Raw genomic sequence first — 19,043 nt, 5'->3', positions numbered from 1 at the left:
CACAAAATTTCCAAAGCTGGACTTTTAAAAAGTCCACTTTAGAATCTCCCCCAATTTCTAATTAAAAGCAATTGGGCTTTACATACATACCACTCTTCTCTTTTCAATTTTCTGTCAAACTTTCCCAAAGATCCATCCCCCAACCATTTATCATCAACACCAAATGTCTGAAAAAGCAGCCCATAGCTGATTCAAATAAAAATAATAATCAATAATAAATCTGAAATATAATGGACTCAGAGCCAATCACTTGGACTAACAGAAGGCATGTTGCAGCTCTGTCTTCCATCTTTGATATAGCTAAATGGTCCAAATATTCGACAATGTTTAAAATTTTCAAATTTCTTGTAAACTGACTACTTTGAAATCTCATCCCAAAAACAAAACAAACAAAAAAACCATGGTTTTAAATACAAGAATGGTCAAAGAACCTAAAAAGGGATCGGTTCCTGGTTTTTACTAGACCGGTTTAGGGCCTAGTTCCCAGTTGAACCATCTAGTCTGGTTTGAACCTCAAGTAATTTTGTACTAAAAAGTCCACCTAAACCATGCATTTCAATGGAAGATAATTCTGAACACCATCCAAACAAGAATCAAGATTGGTTTTTTCTAACATGCAACCCAACCCAATGATCCCATTGGGTGGGTGGTTTCACCATACCCATCGGTCAGTAGCGGGTCAATATGTTACCAACCTGAACTGACCCACGAACACCTATTCAAGTCTATCAATTCAGTGTATATTCATGTATGTGTGTGTGCACACGTGTGTCTTGGAGAGAGAGAGAGAGAGAGCAGCTTACTATTGTTTTAAATGAACTTAAACTGCTCAACCATTTATTCAATTTGGAAGCCTTCGTTCCCTGCAAATCCAATATACAGTGTCCCTGTGAATCATTTGAAATTTAACATATTCAAACATCCGTGCTTTTTTATGCAGGATGAGGCTAAAAAAAAAAAAAAAAAAACCAGAGATGCATACACAAGTAATGCCCAAATGGGATATTTATCAATGGGATCATCATGTAATCAATGTGACATGAGCAGGGAATAATTAGATTTGAAGTTTATATCAGGTATCATCTTTTATAGAAAAGGAAACCATACCACTATGATGAAATTCTTCCAAATAAGATCCCACTGAAAATAATAGCACCAAACCACTTGTTGGAAACAAATCTGAAAACAAGCAAAGACAATTCAATAAAAAAGATGAGCTGGTAGTGGTCAAAGATCAACAAAGAAGAAAGAGAACTTCTTAAAACAAACAAATTGAGACTCATTATTAATTATTTTTATAAGTAAATTGTCTTAAAATAAAATTACACACTTCCTATTGCAATCAGCACGTGATGATAGGTCAACCGTCCATATCTGCCAAGCTAATTGTCCAGATGCAGCTGTCAGAAATGCATAATATGGCCACCCTGCTCCACAATTTTTTCCCCAAAATAAAAAAAGACTATAAGCCAAGTACTTTTAAGAGGAAATTGCAAATACAGAAAAATAGAAATCCCAATCCCAAAATTAAATCCATTATAAGCACAATTGTTAACACAGAGTTGCAGGTACAGAATATAGAGCACATACCAATCCCAGCATTATAGCCACAGAGGGCAAGACTACTGATGGATGCAATTCCAAACCCAGTAATCCACTCCTTAGTTGAATCCCCAAATCTCAAAGCTGTAGATTTAACACCCACTTTCAAATCATCTTCTTTATCCTGAATGCATGTTAACAGCATTATTTATTAGATAGTAAGGAGAAGTGCTATTACTCAACCCAGCAGATCTTGGAAACCACAAACCCTTAAATTATAGTAATTATTTCTGATCAAGAAAGCCACAACAGATTAAGTTTCTTCTTACCAATAAATTACACCATAAGATAAAAAACAATGAATAAAAAATTTAGATTTTTTTTTTTTTTTGATGTGAAAAATTTAGATTTAATAATTAATTTGGTCCTCCAACTATTGGGTAAAGAGAAATTTGGTCCCTCAACTATTAATTCTTTCAATTTAGTCCCTCAACTTTCAAAATCAAGTCAATTTCATCCTTGCATCTCCTATCTGTTTAAATTTTAATGAAATAATAGTTGAAATTGATTGGAGTTCAAAATTTTTACACTTTCTATCATAACCTTTTAACTTGTGCTCCATTTTTCACATTAACTATATTCATTAAAATTTTAAAGGATAGTAAAATCAAGGATGAAATTGACTTAGTTTTGAAAGTTTGAGGATTAAATTGGTACAATTAATAGCTGAGAGGCTAATTTGAAACAATCAATGGTTGAGGGGATCAAATTGAACCTTACCCTATAGTTGGGAGGACCAAATTCATTATTTAACCAAAAATTTAAAATTCAAACAAGTTTTTTCAAAACTAAAAAAAAAAAAAAAATCTAGTTTTTCAATGCCATTCTCTTTTTAATGTTTAAAGGTTATATAACTAAAAGTATTATTAGCTGAGGATGTATAGTAGATACAACCAGAGCAACAAAAAAGGTGCATATGCATTAACCAAAAACTAACAATGGAACCCCCTTAAAACAATACATAAAAACTGTCTACTTCATAATAATAAAAAATATGGAAGTGCTGAATGCTAGATGAAATCAAAATAATAATGGCTCTTATGCAAATATGCAAACTAAAATAGTCCACTTTCTTCAGCCTAGATGAGATTAAGGGAACACCAAGATACCAATTTATCTGTCAAAGAAAAGAGCAAAAAATAAAGTAAAATAAAATACAACTGACAAAAACCATGAGAAAAGACTTTGTCCTAAGAAATCTTGTTCTAAATGGCTCGTACAAGTCAATACAGTGACATGGAGCAATTGGAGAGAAAGAGGCAAAAGGAAATGAGATCACAACCTCGAAAAGATATATAATAGTACCTGATGTGCATATATCGTATCATACACAAGAGTCCAAAATACTCCAGAAATGTACAATGGGAGCACTATAGCTGGATCCAGACTTCCTTTAACCGCAGCCCAGCCTAATAGAGCACCCCAGTTAAAGGTCAAACCTAGATAGGCTTGAGGCTGCAGTGACAAAGTTGTACTTAATCAGAATATTAGTTAAACTTCATGAAATTGATCATCAAATGAAAGAAAGAAACAATGTTATACTTGCATATGTTAGCAGAAACAGACATGTAAACATCATTACCCAAAATGTAAACCTCTTCATGAGAGGATAGGAGAAGACTAGCAACAAGGATGAAGCCCCCAAAATGCAGCTGGTAGAAATAAATGAGCCACATTAATTTGATTAGATTTACAAAGAAAATTTGTAAAAGAAAAATGAGAAGAAGAAGAAAATTCACAATTTACACAAAAAAACTGTTGTCCCTTTGCAGCATTGTTTAACTAGGTTTCACAAAGAGAGTAAAAAAGTAGAATTAAGACCTTGAAAACAAACTTGAAACCATTCAGTTTGGAAAGCTGATAAACTCATTGCTAGCTTCCACCAGATCAATGATCAGAGTAAATTATCATTGCAATGATTTTGATTTATTTCACAAAGTGCTTAAGCTTTAAAATTGCATCAATGCTCTCTTCCTTCACAAAACGCAACGAGAACACCCTTTTCTGGAATTTGATAGTTCACCATTGAACATACTGGAGTGTGCATTCAACTATGTTCTGTTTTAGAATTCTTAGATTTATTGAATCTGAGATTGTAAATTTTTGGGAGTGGTTTGGTACACAATATATTTGAACAATCACCTCTTTTGAATAAATTTATAACTTACCAAAACAAAGTATAATTCTAGTAGTGCAAACCTATCTCCCATATGGTGCTGAACACTAAGGGCTCACATGGTCAGAAAACTACTTTAGATTGTTGAAATAGAAATTTAATGTCGTAGATCAAAGTATTTACGTGCATTAAAAGAAAAAAGAAAGTATTTACATGCAAGCAAGCTAAAAGTTTGCATGGCGGGTTGTACATGCTTAGTAAACCAAGTTGAATCTTGTTCTAACTTTTGAATTTGACAAAATATTCATCGATTTGCCAAAAACTTTATATTGATGGTGAATAAGACGTAAGATTACATTAATTGCATTGGTAGTTTTATGCATATTTGTTGCCTAACCATGCTATCAATTTTCGCTCTACAGAAATAAGTCTAAAAGGTAAAAATATAAATTCATTTTAGGAACATTTGTTGAAATGAAGCAACAAATCCCACTGATTGTTTTTGTGGGATCCTGCTCAAATGATGACTTGATAGCTCTCAATTCAGAAAACAAAATGGTCACAAATGTTGCAAAAGTTGGTGATTCATCAGAGTAACTCAAGTAAGGCAGATTAAAACAACACTAACCTATAATTATTCAATTGAAGGAGAATCCCAAGACCCAAAAGCAATTGAAACCCAAGAAAACAAAGCCCTTGAAATGGTGACAAAATACCACTTGCAACTGGTCGCAACTTTGTACGTTCCACCTGCATTACAGAGAGTTCTTTTATAAAAATGCTCTAGTTGAAGGAAGAATGATCTATCGAGATTCAGATCAAAATATCCTTAAGTTTCATTTTGTTATCAATCATATAAAGATAAGGAACAGTTGTACGGATGGGAGTGTCAATTAACAAGGACTAGAGAACTATAAAATAAAGGGAAAATTTAACTGATGCTTTGATTTAGGAAATAATTTTAAAAACTTTTTATGGAAAAAGAAAAAAGTAATTTATTTATTTTAATTTTTAATAACTTTTTATGTTTTCTATAAAAGTGTCAAATTTTTCTAAAATGGTCTATTAACAAATTTTCTTAAGACACCCGTTAACTAGACCCTAAAATAAATGCCAAAACCTAATATTTTTCTAAAATCCAATCATGTGGTTTGAATTTTCAAGGCACTAAATCACATGCACAAAAAAAAAATAAGTATTAAATTTTTTTAAGGTAGGTCATTGATGTTAAAACCATTGATAACATCATTATAGGGGTGTCAATGTTCGACCCAACCCGTGAATACGACATGAACCTGACACGGGTTTTTTCGGGTTTGGGTCATAAACGGATCGACCTGAAAGCGACACGATAAGAAACATGTCATAAGCGGGTCAACCCGCATAACTCGCAATAGACACGTTTGACACGCTAATTTATTTGTGTCAACCCGAAATGACTCACTTAACACAATCCGTTTAACTCGTATAACAAATAAATATTTATTTTATTTTAGATTTGTCAAATACCTTTTATATCCAACATATATTTTAAATTAAAAAAAAAAGTGAGTAATTACAAAAATTTACAAGGGATATAACTGGAAATTGAAACTTTACAGACCCTAGAACTACTAATACTTTTCTTTTTCTTTTTTATGGCATAGAACTTGCACAAATGAACTTGGATGAGCTTGTGGAAGATGTTATGAATTTGGACATCAACAAAGAATCTATGGATGATAATCGTGGTCATGGTCAGGATTAGTCTACTGTTTACTCAAATTCTATCAATATTGATACTTAGCATTTGACGAGTTCCAATGATATTATGTTTTTGTTGAACTAAGTTATTTTATTTTTGTTAAACTTAGTTATTTTGAATTTGGGTTGAAGTGTATGCATTTCTTCTGGAGTGTAAAAAACTTATTTTCTAGATGAATGTTATATTTTTGTTGAACTATATTATTTTGAATGTAGGTTGAAGACTTGAAGTGTATGCACTACTTTTTGGGATGTAAAAAAAATTATTTCTAGATGGATGTTATATTTAATATTATGCAGGTTGAAATGGGTTGTGTTACATTCGTGTCAACCTAACATGACTCGTTTATTAAGCGTGTCAAATGGGTTGGGTCAAGTCAACCCATCTCAAGTCAACCCGCCTTATTAATAGGTCAGGTTAGAGTTGAAGGATCGTGACACGATTATTAAATGGGTCGGATTAGGGTTGAACCATTTAGTCAAATACCCCTACTTTGACACGATACGAACCCAACACGCTAATCCGAATTGACACTCCTGCATAGTCAAAGGCATCCTAAAGATCTAGTCGTCCTAAAGAAAATATTTGTTGATTCACTTAATTGAGTGCTATGGTATACCGTATACATCAAGTAGCATCAATGGTACATGAACATAGGCCAACTACTGACTATAGAATGCATAAATATTAAAATTATTACTTAATTAGGAAAACAAAGATTGAGTTCAAAAGATCATTTAACCCTCCGTTAATCTCTCACTCTCATGCCAAGAACCCATTGATACCATCTGGAAGCACATCCAATAGTGAAAGAATTCACTCTATCTCATGCCAAGAAACCCTCTTCTAATTGTGGTGTTTTGGATGGCTGAAATTCCAAAAGGCTAAATTTAATTCTAATTAGTGCTTTCTTATAATAAAAGTGTGCCAATGTATTTCAGTCATTTTGCTAGCTACCTAGCCCTGACGATTTTTTTTTGATCTCTATTGCTCTCTCTTTGGTCTATATGTTATGTGGGTTTTCTCTACATTACTTGTACATGTACTTGCAAAATGACAATACTTAAAGCTCAAGCTCAGAACCACCCACCACAAACATAAAATGAAAAATTGCATCATATGATACTACCTTTGTATCAATGTCGCGATCGATGAGGTCATTTACGGTACATCCAGCACCCCTAAAAATCAAAGATACACAGCCAAACAGCAACATCATCTTAAAATCAGGCAAATGTCTCGGAATTGCCGCCAAGCCAATCGACCTGAACCAAACCAATTCCACATGAAATGAATTGCATATTTATCCAATTCATTGAATTGAAAGCAATCAAGCATTTTTTTTTGGTTACTTACCACATACAAGGCCAAGCAAGGAGCCAAGTCCCAATGGGCTTATCGAGGCGAGCGAGACGAGCATAAGGTTGAACATGCTTCGGCAAATACAAGTCAATCCAAGAAGAAGACACCACCACCTCTGCTGCCGCCGCCTTGGATCGATCACCATCATCATTGTTCTTTTCCTCGACGCTGCTTGTTGAAATGTGGGCAAAGGATCGAAAATCCCGACCGAATTTGAAAACTTCAGAGGTGGGAGTGAAGGTGTTGGGATAATTAGGATTAGTGATTGGGATTTTGTAAAAGGTAGTAGGAGGAGGAGGAGGAGGAGGAGGAGAAGATAAGGGATTGAAGATGGAGCGAGCGAGATAGAAGGAAGAAGTAGAAAGAGAGGATTTCTGAAGCCTACGCGTACGCAATGCTCCGCCCGCCAAATACCGCGCCATTTTTGTTCCTCTGCATAGATGCTGTTTCGTAAGGAATTTTAAACCTTTATAACGGTAATTATACAGGAATACAAATAGAAACTCAGTAAAAAAACACTAGCTTTTGAGGCATGCACGTACTCGTATGTGTGTTAAGAGGCTTAGAGCATTTATTACAATTTGAGATTATTACATTTTCAATGAAAAAAAAAAAAAAACTAGGAGTGTGATGAAATTTATTTTTTATAATAATTTCTTAGATAACAACTACTTCATGTGAGGTTTGAATTATACAATAATTCTTGTAAAGTCTTCTACTCAAACTTATCTAATATTTCATTCCAATATGCCCTATTATACATACATCAACCTGAGAGAGAGATGAGTAATAGTTTATTTATTTATTTATTTATTTTTTTGAGCAAAAGATGATAAGAGATGAGTAATAGTTAAATTTAAGGTTATTATTACTTTGAAATTTGAATAAACCAAATATTTTAATTAATTTTTTTTTTTTTTAAAGAGCAAACTTTATAATTTTGTTGGTGCAAAGTGTATGTTTCCAATTCATTCTCTAACTCATATATAAATAAATGAATAAGGACTTTTTTTTTTTAGAGAAAAGATAGAATATATTGAATATCAAACAAAGAAAAATGTATAGAAAGTATGACCTCCGGCATAGCAAACACCTAGCCTGAGAAAAATAGAAAAAGAAATAACTTTTGAAATACAGTCAAAAGAACTAATAACCAAAAAACTACATCCCGGAAGCAGCAACTTATGAATGTTTTTGGGAAGTAGCCAAAGACATTGGTGGCTTCACATGTAGTTTAAGGTGGTCAAGACCACCCTGACTTGGCAAAACAATTAATTATTATATGTAAATTTTAAAAAATTTATAATTTTATTATCCTTAAAAAATATTTGTGACCACCCTAAAATTTTTTAGACCCAATATAATTAACTTTTTGACAAAATTTGACAACAAACTTGATTGTAGACTTCCCCTCAAAAAAAAAAAAACTTAATTGTAGACTAAAACTATAACTTCACTCAATATTTTTTTATTGGATGTGAATTGTGAAAAATTCACCATTGGATTACATTTTCTTCTTATATCCTCCATACTTGCAAATTTTCAAGAAAATCAAAGATCAATAGTTACGTCATCAATAAAATATTTAAATTTTGAGTTTTTGTAGTCTAAAATTACATAAAAATTTAAGTTTATAGATCAAATAATAAATAACATCCAATTGACATGAAATTTGACATGTGTTTTAAGAATATAAAGAATATACAATTCAATGGTTAGATTTTCAAAATATATAATCATGTTAATTTGTTTAGTGAGAGTTGTAGTCTTAGACTACAACTAAGTTTGTAGCCAAACTTTATTTTTAAATTTTGGCCACTTTAACAATATAATAGGTCCTTACAAACAAAAAGAAAAATCCCAATAAATTTTTGAAAGAAATGTAACTTGCAACATTAATAATGAGATTATCATGCAAAGATTTCAAAATAAGAAAATTCCTATAAGAAAATTGTCAAATTGTGTGTGTTTTGGTCAATATATAAAGTTCTCTTTTTATTAAATTTTGGTCAATAATGACCACCCTTAAAAATAATCCTATAGCCGCCACTAGCCAAAGAATGACTTTTTTTTTTTTTTTTAATAATTTGATTATATATATATATATATATATATATATATAAACAAACGAAAGCAAAAACACAGCAAAAACACAAAGCAAATATGAAATATCGCAAAATCAATTGAAACTATGAATAGAAACTTAAAACCAATAGTAATCAAACAAATATGAAAATTGAAAGTTAGAACCAATAATAATCAAACCTAAACTAAAAGAGAACTCTCTAGGAATAAGTCTTTACCTCTTCGTGTGGCTTTTTCTCTGCTTTATAGGTTTTGGTTTTTTCGTGTGGCTTGAATTCTCCAAAGCCCAAGTAAAAACATAGAGTACACCCAAAATTTATGTGAAAACTTCACACCTTTAAGTGCCTCATAGATGGTGCACTCCAAATATCAATCACACTTGACTTGTCACCATTGATTTTGTCCTAGTCCTACTTGAATATCAAAATCTAGTCCACCAAATTCTAAACTACCTTCAACCTATTCCATTTACATAAAAATAAAAAAACTCACCAGCCATCATTAACTGTTTCCACACAAAAATTCCTAAAAATTGAGACTAGGAAAATGAAAAAAGAAAACAGCATTGAAACATAGTCTATATGCATTGATCATCAATACCCAACTCATTTTCCCACATTTACTAAAACAGATTCACAAAAAAGATGACTAACCATTTCACATTGCACCATTCCTAATCAAATTTGATTTATTTTCACAAATTCTCTCTGTTTCACTAATTTCCTCATATCCAATTTCATAATCTCTTCTCTCTTACATGAACAAAACACATAGAAATAAAAACAACCCAAAAAAGAAAAGGATAAAAATAACAAAGAAACTAGGAAGAAGATAAGTTTGGTGCATGAAAATTGCAAGTTTTTAAAGCGAAAACTGTTGGATGATTACCTAGGAATGGGACGAGAAGAAGAGGAACAACATTGGAGGAGTAGTGGTGATGACTGAAGAAGAACTTGTACCATTTCTTTTTTTGTTTTTCTTTTTTAAAGGTTTAGAGAACAATTACAAACTCACTTTCTTCTCAGTTTCCCTAACTCTGTGTGCGTGTTTGTGTTGTTGATGTGCTTGTTTATCTTTTTAAAGACCAACTTATAGTGAAGGAGGGAAAAAAAAAAAAAAAAAAAAAGAACTTGCAAAAAGATTTGAAAAAAGAAAGAAAAGAAGAAGATAGTTGATTGCTGTATTTTAATAGGAGTGGTTATTGCAAATTTGAATTTTAGTAGTGGTTTAGTAGATGTGAAGTTATTCTGTAGTGGGTTATTTAGAAGTTAAAAATGTAATTTTACTGGTCCAAACAGAGGAAGTCCCTTAAATAGTAATATAGAAAAGGAGTAGCTGTAATTAGATATGAATAGGAATAGGAATTTAGTCATTAAAAAAAAAGGAATAAGAATAGGAATAGGAATAGGTATTACAAGGAATACAAGACGCAATAATGTAATTATCTATACTATCTTAAGGAAATACTACTATTTAAGGAGTTCTTCTATTTGGGGTCCTTATTTTTTTGGGTTAAAAAATGGCCCTACACCCCTATATTTAAGTATAGACAAAACTAAAAGATAATTCAATAACTCCCACTAAAATATTGCCTAAAAATATACGACCATTCTCTAGTTGATTTTCAAATTACTTTATCCACTTATAAATTTTAAATGTGTAATATTGATGAGAAAATGTGTAAATCTTAAATTGGAATGAATGAAAAATCATGACACCAAAAAAAAAAAAAAAAGCCTAATCGCACGCGCTAAGCACATGTGATGAGGTTACTTATTACTATTCATTTGTTTTGTGACAACACAATCATAAAACCCTAGAGACAATAAAATAAAAGCATTTTAAATTAAAATTAAAATATATTTTAGGAAATATTTTACTCATATAATTATATTCTATAATCTATACTACAATTTAAGGAGTTTCCCTATTTGAGATTCTCATTTTTTTAGTTTAAAAATGCCTTTATACCCCTATATTTAAGTAGAGACAAAACTAAAGCAAAATCCGATAAAAATACAATTCTAAAAAATAAGACCACTCTCCGGTTGATTTTCAAATTGTTTTATCCACTTATAAATTCTAAATGCGTAATATTAATGAGAAAATGCGTAAGCCTTAAATTGGAATGAATGAAAAATTATGACAGTAAAAAAAAAAAAAAAAGCCTCATCGCACGTGCAAAACATGTGTGATGAGGCTAGTTATTACTATTCATTTGTTTGGTGACAATGCAATCATAGAACCCTAGAGACAATAGAATAAAAACATTTTAAATTAAACTTAAGATATATTTTAGGAAATATCTTACTCATATAATTATATATCATAAAAAATAATATTTTTAAAATTTGAAAAAGATATTAGTTATTTTTTATGAGTTTTTATTTTCATAATTGTTATGTGCACATGAAAAGTTTGTTTGTTTGTTTGTTTTGAAATATATTAATTTTAGAAATTAATATATCTACCAAGGAATAGCTATTACAACCCTTTTAGAAATGAATAATTATTCATTTTTTTAAAGAATAGTTATTCATAAGGAATGACTATTCTCTGTAATAAAAACATAACCAAATTATTGAATAGCTAAACTATTGGAATAACTATTATATTATAGTGCTTATTACAGTTTACCAAATATATCCTTAAACATTGACAGATCAACCAAATGGAGGGTTTAATTTAATTTGTGACTTTTGTTGTGACGGAGGTGTGATGAGTTGGGCTATAAATGAGCAGAGCTTTGTTAAGTAATAAATGTTCAAACTCAAGTCGACAACAAAGATAGAATGCTTAGGCATGGCTTGAGCTTGAATCAAGGTTGCAAATCATGTTCAAGTTTGAGCCTGTTATAAAGTATAAAAGTTTGAGTTTGGCTTGGCTTGATATTAGTCAAGCCAAGCTGGAACTCAATATCATGCTTCGAGCTTGAGATCCAACACAAGTATATCATCAAGCTCGTATCAAGCTTATTACTTAACTTGTTTTGTTTGGATGAGTAGTCTCAACTTAATTAAACTCTTAGAAAGATATGAGTTTATTAGTCCAACTCATATCAATCTTATTATCAAACCCATAAATAAGTTTAAGTTCAACTTGTTTTGTATCAAGGTTTAATGTTCACGAGCTTGTTCATGAATAATTTTTTTTTTTTACTCAAGCTCGGCTTGTTTATTAAACTAGCATAAAACTAAAGCTTAAATTTTGCTTGTTTATAAACAAATAAATATTAATGAGCTTTTTTTATCAAGTCAAATCCAAGATGTCTATGAACAGTGAATCAATTTGATTCATTTACGACCCTAGGGGCAAGTGGGATAATGAAGTATGGGATATGGGTTTGGGTTTAAAATTTTTGGTTTGGGATATAGGCTTAGATAGATAAGGTTATGGTTTTAGGTTTAAAAGGTTAGGTTTGATGGGTGTGGACTTTACGGGTTTGGGTTTAATAAGAAACCTAGTTGCGTTTGGTTTTCAAGTTGGGTTTGGGATTTGGGAGCAAATGCTAGTTTGACCTTGGTGTGCCTCTATGGTGTGGTGGTAATGCTGTGAAAGGCGCCAATGGAAGATAGAAAAAAAAAAAAAAAAATTATTGTTATTTATTTTGAGAGAGAGAAAAATATATTTAAATAAAATAAAGTTAGAAATTTTAAGAAAATTTTAAGGATTAAATTTCATAAACACCATTAGCCACATGAGGTGTTTGACACCTCAGTCAATTGTCAGATTAGTGTTGCTTGTCCATCACCTACAAAGTTGGACAAGAAATAACATTTAGCCCCCTCAAAGCAAAGTAAACATCCTACTTTCTGTTCATTTACGTAGAAACATACAATCCCTCAGATACTGCACCTTAGATACTACGTATTTTATTGGTCAATATAACTTGGTTTTCCTTTTTCAAAAAAAAAAAAATTTTTTTTAATTTAAATTATTTAATAGGAAAACCTAATGCATTGAAGATATTTTAGCTAAATTTTTATCCAGTCCATATTATTTCAGTACCCAATAAAATAAAGAATGTCCAAAAAAAGGCCCAACGTATTGAGGAAATAAATTGGGCCGATGAAGAACCCAAAAAGCGATTAAACCCACTAATACCTCCGACCTTCTCTACAAACGGACCTAGCTAACTGGAAAGACTGCAATTCCTGTGGTTCGATTTTCCACCGGTTGTACCTTAAAAATTGCCAAATCACCAAAAATCAAGTGAAAATTTCAAAGGTACAACAAAAACAGCGGAACCCAATCCACTACATCCTCTCCGTATAGTCTAGGTTTCATTCAAAACCCTAAAATACTCCAAAAGTTTCTTTACATTACGATATACAGAGAGCAAGTCTTCCACTTTTAATTTTTTTCTAACACAAAAATTCATACCCTAGGTACGCACTATTCCCTTTCTTTTTCTTATTTTTTCTTAGGAAACAAACAGAACTTAGGGTTTTTTTTAAAAAAAAATTTTGTTTGAATTGTCACTCACTGTTTCTTATTTGTGCGCAGAAAATTGTGTGTGTGTGTGAGAGAGAGTGATGGCTGGGAAGGAAGAGAACCGAATATTTGTTGGAGGTTTGTCGTGGAACGTCACGGAGCGACAGCTCCACCACGCTTTCGATCGCTTCGGCAAAATCGTTGAATGTCAGGTAAGATTCTCTCTCTTCATTTCATTGCTGTTCCTGCTCTGTTTGGTTGCCAAGAAAATTAAGGAAAATGAAAAGAAAACTAGGTTTTGGAATTTCAGTCTGGTGTTCTATTAGCCAAATATGGAAAAAAACAATGTATTACTTTACACTGGTATGCTTGTGAAAACCTGGAAAAAATAAAATAATAATAAAAACATAGTGATTTGTGATTCTTCACATTGGTTAAATCACATTAGAATGAACCAATGCATATGTATTATGTTTCTTCGCGTCGTGCTCAGCCATGACTTGACAAGTGAAGTATCTTGTCTGTGAAATTACGCTCGTGTTTGATTTGTTTTTAGGTAGTTTGAGGCATTAGTCCTGTGGCATTAAGCAAATCAAGAAGAAATTCAGCTAGGTTGCGTTCTTGCAAAAGCACTATTTTAAGAATAAACCACGTTATGGACGTGCTGTTCTGGTAGTTTAAACATCTTTCAACAAAGAATTTAAGTTATATCATATAATAATTTTTGAAATTGAATTTAAAAAAAAAAAAATTTATTTAGAAGCATTTGTTTTGAAATTGATGGATTTTGTTCGAAGTGCAAATTAAGAACTCCATTGGGACATCAAATTTGCGAGTGCCGGAAATTAAATCCTGTTGATTCTTGTTCTGAACCTTATATGTTCATGCTTTTAAGAAGAATGATTAGGGAATAGTTAGTTAAGAAAAGATGTCAGGTTGTTTATTCCTGTTCTCACTAAATTGAAACATGATTCATATGCCTATGCCTGAAATTACCCTTACTTTTATTAGTGGCTGTCATTAATTTTTGATATTATTGTTGTTTTCTTTTCTAATAGATTAAAATTCCTTCGGTCTTTTCATAATATTAATTATTTTGGGTAATGGTGGTCACATTCTTTTGAGATCTTGTAGATGGATCTTTTTAAAGATGTTCTGGTCAGAGTGGTTTGCATTCAAGTTGCTTAACCTGAATGTCATTTTTTGATTAGATTAAGCAGGTTGTTGTAAAAAAATTGTCAACCGAGGAACTACTCACATGAAAGACAGTGTTTGGAAATGTGGTTGGGATCTATAAGATAATCTCATAAATTTGAAATGGGTAAGTTGGAGTAAAAACTGGCCAACAAATCAACACAAACATGATCTAGCAGACCATGAGAAGTACTGTTGAAGAGCTTACTGATGTTCTTTCTGGATTTTGTGGCTGAGGTTGTGAAGGTCGAAAAATGATAGTTGTTTGATCAAGTGATACCTTTATTCATTTGCTTGAAGAATTTTGCTTTTTTGTTTTAGACAGACTGAAAGGAGATGCGTCTTGTTTATTAATTGGCTGTCCTTACACTAGTAAGGCTAAAACTTGAATATATAAGGTTATGTGAGGAACACAAGTTTTTCAGCTGGATACTGTGTCCTTATTCTTGTTTGTGGATTTAAATCAATGACGATCCATGTCAGTTTGATTTCTGTGTCAGAGAATCAAAGAGATATGTCACCTTTGATATTGACTATAATTTGAGTGAGGTTGCATCTGCAATGGTTCTATGATTCTGAAACTTTAGTTACATAATACACAATGCTGCAGTTTTTCTGACATAGCTACTATATTTGATGGCAATGAGATACTCCCATCTTCTAGTGCAGCGGGCTCATGGGGTACAAGGTTCCTGTTTTTGAGCCTTATTCTCTTGAGGTTCTGTTTGGTTTGGCATATGTATTTGCTGTTACAATTAAGTTAATGTCTCTGGTTTTAGTTGGCAAATTCATGGTTGCCATTTGTGCTTGGCTTGGGTTGTGTGGATCCATTGAACCTTTGTTTTAACTGTCTAAACCATTTTAAGTTATACCATTCTCTTCAAGAGCCCTTGAACCACCAATTTTAGTTTTTCCTTGTTCATTTTAGTACTGGGCAGCTTTAGACTATCTGTAAGTTGACTTAACATATTACAATCATCCTCGTTTACTGATCTCGGCTGGACTGCTCAGGTGCCTGAAATGCATTCACATCTAGACTAAATCTTGATGTTTTAAAACATGGTAGTAATGGTTGGATGACTGGATTCATTATCTGAATTCAAAAATTTTGGAGTGTAGTGCGTCTCCTTTTGACTGCCTGGGATGCTGAATCTGTTTAAGTTTGGAGTCTGGGTACTCACAGCTGGTATCACAGATCATTTCATCTATTCCCTCCAACTCTGCGCCAATATTCTACCCAAGGGCACAGAGATCTTGTACTTCTGTTGGCATGCCGACTGAAAGTTTTTATGGTAGTGGTAGGCTCTGTTTTCTGGTGTTAGATTTGTTCCATGTCAAGTTATCAGTTGGAAGAGATGTATAGTTAGCGCCGCTTTTGACAATGTATCTGCCTGATTATTGCAATCATTTTTCTTTCCTGGTAGAACCGCTGAAGAAGGTGGCAGAATTATGGAAAAAGCTAGGATGTAGTCTCCCAAATGAAGACTATCAATTGGTTATATCCTTATTGTAGGTATTGTTTATGCTGTACTTGGGAAAACTCATAGTTGCAAGAAATGTTTTATGGGGATTTACACTGCCTGATGTCCATGAAAAGTTTGGTTCTGGAAGAGATTCCTTTTTGTTACCAGTAGATGGGTACCCGCATTGTTTTCTTGTTCCGATATTTGTTGTTGAAAATAATGACTTCTTGATTGGGATATCGTATCCGATAGAATGCTTTGACTTCTGACCAGATTAAGTGGGATGTTGTAACAATTTTAGAGTGTTTACATGTACTTCTTGACCACATGGTGCATTAAGAGAGATACCAGTTTATGCTGCAACTGGTCTCTCAGATTCTGTGAAAAATTTGAGGTTGGAGTCTCATATATTGTCAGATGACAGACATGTACCATCTGGCAGATTCTTCTGGTTTGTTTAAGAATTCTTTGCAATATGAAACACATTGCATTGCCTTATCCATAATGGCAAAGAAAAAGTAAGTTATCTGCTTTAGTTTTGAGCTTCTTCCCATTTTGTCTAATTTTTATGCTGATCTTGTTGTTGAATTTACTTCTTTATTTCCTATTATTTTTAGTTGATGAATTATAATTCTAAATTTTATTATTTCTGTTTCCCATAGAAATCTGAAATAGATTTGCATTTCATTTCATATCGTTTCATAGTATTTTGAATATTGCTTCTTTATGGTTTGCCATTATCAGAAAAGAAAAGAAAAAGGATTTGCTTCATGATGGTTTACCACTAATCATGCACTAAACCAAATAAGTGATATCAGCTATTAGGTCAATTTCAATGGGTTTGTATTGTCTTCTAGTTTTTCCGTTAGCTTATTATGAATTTATGGTCACCGACTTGACCTTGATGTATGTATGGGGTTGGAGATTGAGCAGCCTTACCTTATAAGTTTGTATCTTAATGCCCTTTTCTTTCTTTTAAAAGTTGGTGTTAATACTTCTACATAGTGCCCTTTTATATATTATCTACAGTACCAGTTGTATTTGAGGTTGGTATTCTCAAATCCATTTCTTTTATATAATCATCAATTCCTTTGCAATTGGCATTATCTTTTCCTCAGTTTTGTGATTAATTGAAAACTTTAAGGATTAGTACTGACAAAAGATATTGCCTGAAATGCTTTAGGTTCTCCCCATGAGAAGAGCTGGGTAGTGCCATTGAGCGGCCACAAGGCTCTTGGACACTTTGGTCACTTATATGAAGTGCCAGTTCTTTTCTTCAGGGTTTGCTTTAGGTTTATAGCTATGAAGTTCCAGTTGTTTTTTGGAGGGGGTAGTCCATATGCATTTCTTAAGTAAATTATTTTTTAGCTTAAGCTGTAGTACACAAGGTCATGTTTGGCTTGATTGCTAGCTCATCATTTGTTGCAACTGTGTTCTTTAAATAGTTGTTCTGAATTTTTAGTATTGCTTTATGCAGCTGATATCAATCAATTGCATTAAGCAGCACTAAAAAATCAATTGCATAAAACTGGCATGAGCTCATTACGGTCTGTTTATGTAGATCATGTTGGAAAGAGATACAGGCCGCCCTCGTGGATTTGGGTTCATTACGTTTGCAGATCGTCGGGGAATGGAAGATGCAATCAGGGATATGCATGGACGGGAGCTTGGGGATCGGGTTATCTCAGTGAATAAGGCCCAACCCAAAATGGGGGAGGATTTAGACCATGGCTATAGGGGAGGAGGCTACTCATCTAGTGGCAGGGGAAGCTATGGAGGAGGAGATAGGTCTACTGGGCAAGATGATTGTTTCAAGTGTGGGCGCCCAGGTCATTGGGCGAGGGACTGCCCTTTAACAGGTGGTGACCGCGGTGGGGGTGGAGGTTCATTTTCTTCACGTTCTAGGTTTGGAGGGGCTGGTGGCCGTGGGAATCGTTTTGGGGGAGAACGTGATCGCTATATGGATGACCGTTATGATGGAGGTCGCCATGGAGATAGGGATCGTTTTGACAGCAGAGACAACAAATATGGCAGCCGTGATCGCCATGTTGGTGACAGGTATCCTAGTTTTAAGACAAGACAATTGTTAAAACAGTTAGAACAGTAACTGAAGTAGTGCTTTATGCATTTTGTATGGTCCTTGTTATGGTGATGGTGGCCATTTATATATATTTTTGGAATAGTTTTGGATATTCTAATTGTGAACATTGGTGGAACAAATGCCCATTAGATTTCAATTATCCTATTTAGAGCCTTGATATGGATGGTTTTTAACTTATTACCATGCAGGTATGTGCCTGGTGGAGACCGCATTGCGAGTGATAGGTATGGAGGTTCAGATCGTTATCCCCAGAATGGTTATGGCAAGGACAGAGCCTATGATAGGGATGGTGGCCCAAGAGGGGGTGGCAATAGGTATGGAAATGGAGGACCAGCACGGAATGAGGGAAGAAGTTACAGGAACAGGTCGGGTCCTTATGACCGCACTGACAGGGCTGGGCGCCCATCTTCCATTGACCGCTACTAAATGTTCGTAGTTATTTTTCTTTTGGAACTTTTAGGTGTATAAACTCTGGTAGGTGCTTGGTTTTCAGTTATGTAGAATGCCGCAATTGGGATGAACCAATGGTTTAATGCATTTACTTTTATCTTGGCTTTTGTCCGATAAACATCCTTTTCCCCTGTATAAAACTTCATGAATGCTTAATGTCCATTCTCCATTTTTGATTAGGCAAAAGCACTAAATGAGATCTTTCAAATATGTGAAAGGGAAAACTGTTATCAGATCTTTAAGATATGAGAGGTAAACAACTTCGGGGAGCTTTTCAGTTCTCAACTGTCTGTCAAAACCGAAATATGGAAAGTGGTGCATTGGGAGGGAAATAAATGCTAGAACCTAGGGGTGTGAATGGGATATTCCAGATCTGAAACGGCAATTCCTTAAAATTTTACTTGAGTGGACATAAGCAACAGAATTGTTTGCTGTTTCTAATTTATTAGTGCTGTTAAATCTATGCAATCTCCAAGCTTAGTTGTGATGTAA

General features: G+C 33.2%; 2 protein-coding genes across 3 annotated transcripts; one reads left to right on the top strand and one right to left on the bottom strand.

Annotated features, from left to right (window-relative positions):
• Nucleotides 1–213: 213 nt before the first annotated feature.
• Nucleotides 214–7,246, bottom strand: LOC126696514 (4-hydroxybenzoate polyprenyltransferase, mitochondrial-like). The gene is made up of 9 exons (XM_050393238.1): nucleotides 6,819–7,246; nucleotides 6,592–6,727; nucleotides 4,347–4,468; nucleotides 3,185–3,254; nucleotides 2,908–3,057; nucleotides 1,591–1,726; nucleotides 1,331–1,427; nucleotides 1,108–1,179; nucleotides 214–887 (listed from the first exon to the last, which is right to left on the bottom strand). The coding sequence occupies exons 1-8, from the start codon at nucleotides 7,244–7,246 to the stop codon at nucleotides 1,110–1,112; spliced, it is 1,209 nt and encodes a 402-aa protein (XP_050249195.1). The 3' UTR covers nucleotides 214–887; nucleotides 1,108–1,109.
• A 5,824-nt stretch (nucleotides 7,247–13,070) lies between these two features.
• LOC126697181 (glycine-rich RNA-binding protein RZ1C-like) lies at nucleotides 13,071–18,651 on the top strand. 2 transcript variants are annotated; one of them, XM_050394068.1, is made up of 4 exons: nucleotides 13,071–13,297; nucleotides 13,416–13,555; nucleotides 17,562–18,058; nucleotides 18,290–18,651. In XM_050394068.1, the coding sequence occupies exons 2-4, from the start codon at nucleotides 13,445–13,447 to the stop codon at nucleotides 18,525–18,527; spliced, it is 846 nt and encodes a 281-aa protein (XP_050250025.1). In that variant the 5' UTR covers nucleotides 13,071–13,297; nucleotides 13,416–13,444; the 3' UTR covers nucleotides 18,528–18,651. The 2 variants fall into 2 exon arrangements, with proteins under 2 accessions (XP_050250025.1, XP_050250026.1); XM_050394069.1 differs by lacking the exon at nucleotides 13,071–13,297 and adding an exon at nucleotides 14,555–16,518 and having other exon boundaries at nucleotides 13,417–13,555.
• The last annotated feature ends 392 nt before the right edge of the window (nucleotides 18,652–19,043 follow it).

Source organism: Quercus robur, chromosome 8 (genome assembly GCF_932294415.1).
Source record: "Quercus robur chromosome 8, dhQueRobu3.1, whole genome shotgun sequence".
Taxonomy (NCBI): domain Eukaryota; kingdom Viridiplantae; phylum Streptophyta; class Magnoliopsida; order Fagales; family Fagaceae; genus Quercus; species Quercus robur.
The sequence above is the reverse complement of the archived record's forward strand: the minus strand, read 5'-3'. Positions and strand labels throughout refer to the sequence as shown.

Bases quoted from the DNA above. Each gene is read 5' to 3' on its own strand.
- LOC126696514 (XM_050393238.1), bottom strand. From the start codon at position 7,246: ATGGCGCGGTATTTGGCGGGCGGAGCATTGCGTACGCGTAGGCTTCAG. The intron at 4,469-6,591 runs GTAGTATCATAT...TCTGTAATGCAG, and splicing joins ATCGCGACATTGATACAAAG to GTGGAACGTACAAAGTTGCG. The intron at 1,727-2,907 runs GTACTATTATAT...ACATGCATTCAG, and splicing joins ATACGATATATGCACATCAG to GATAAAGAAGATGATTTGAA.
- LOC126697181 (XM_050394068.1), top strand. From the start codon at position 13,445: ATGGCTGGGAAGGAAGAGAACCGAATATTTGTTGGAGGTTTGTCGTGG. The intron at 13,556-17,561 runs GTAAGATTCTCT...CTGTTTATGTAG, and splicing joins GCAAAATCGTTGAATGTCAG to ATCATGTTGGAAAGAGATAC. The intron at 18,059-18,289 runs GTATCCTAGTTT...ATTACCATGCAG, and splicing joins GATCGCCATGTTGGTGACAG to GTATGTGCCTGGTGGAGACC.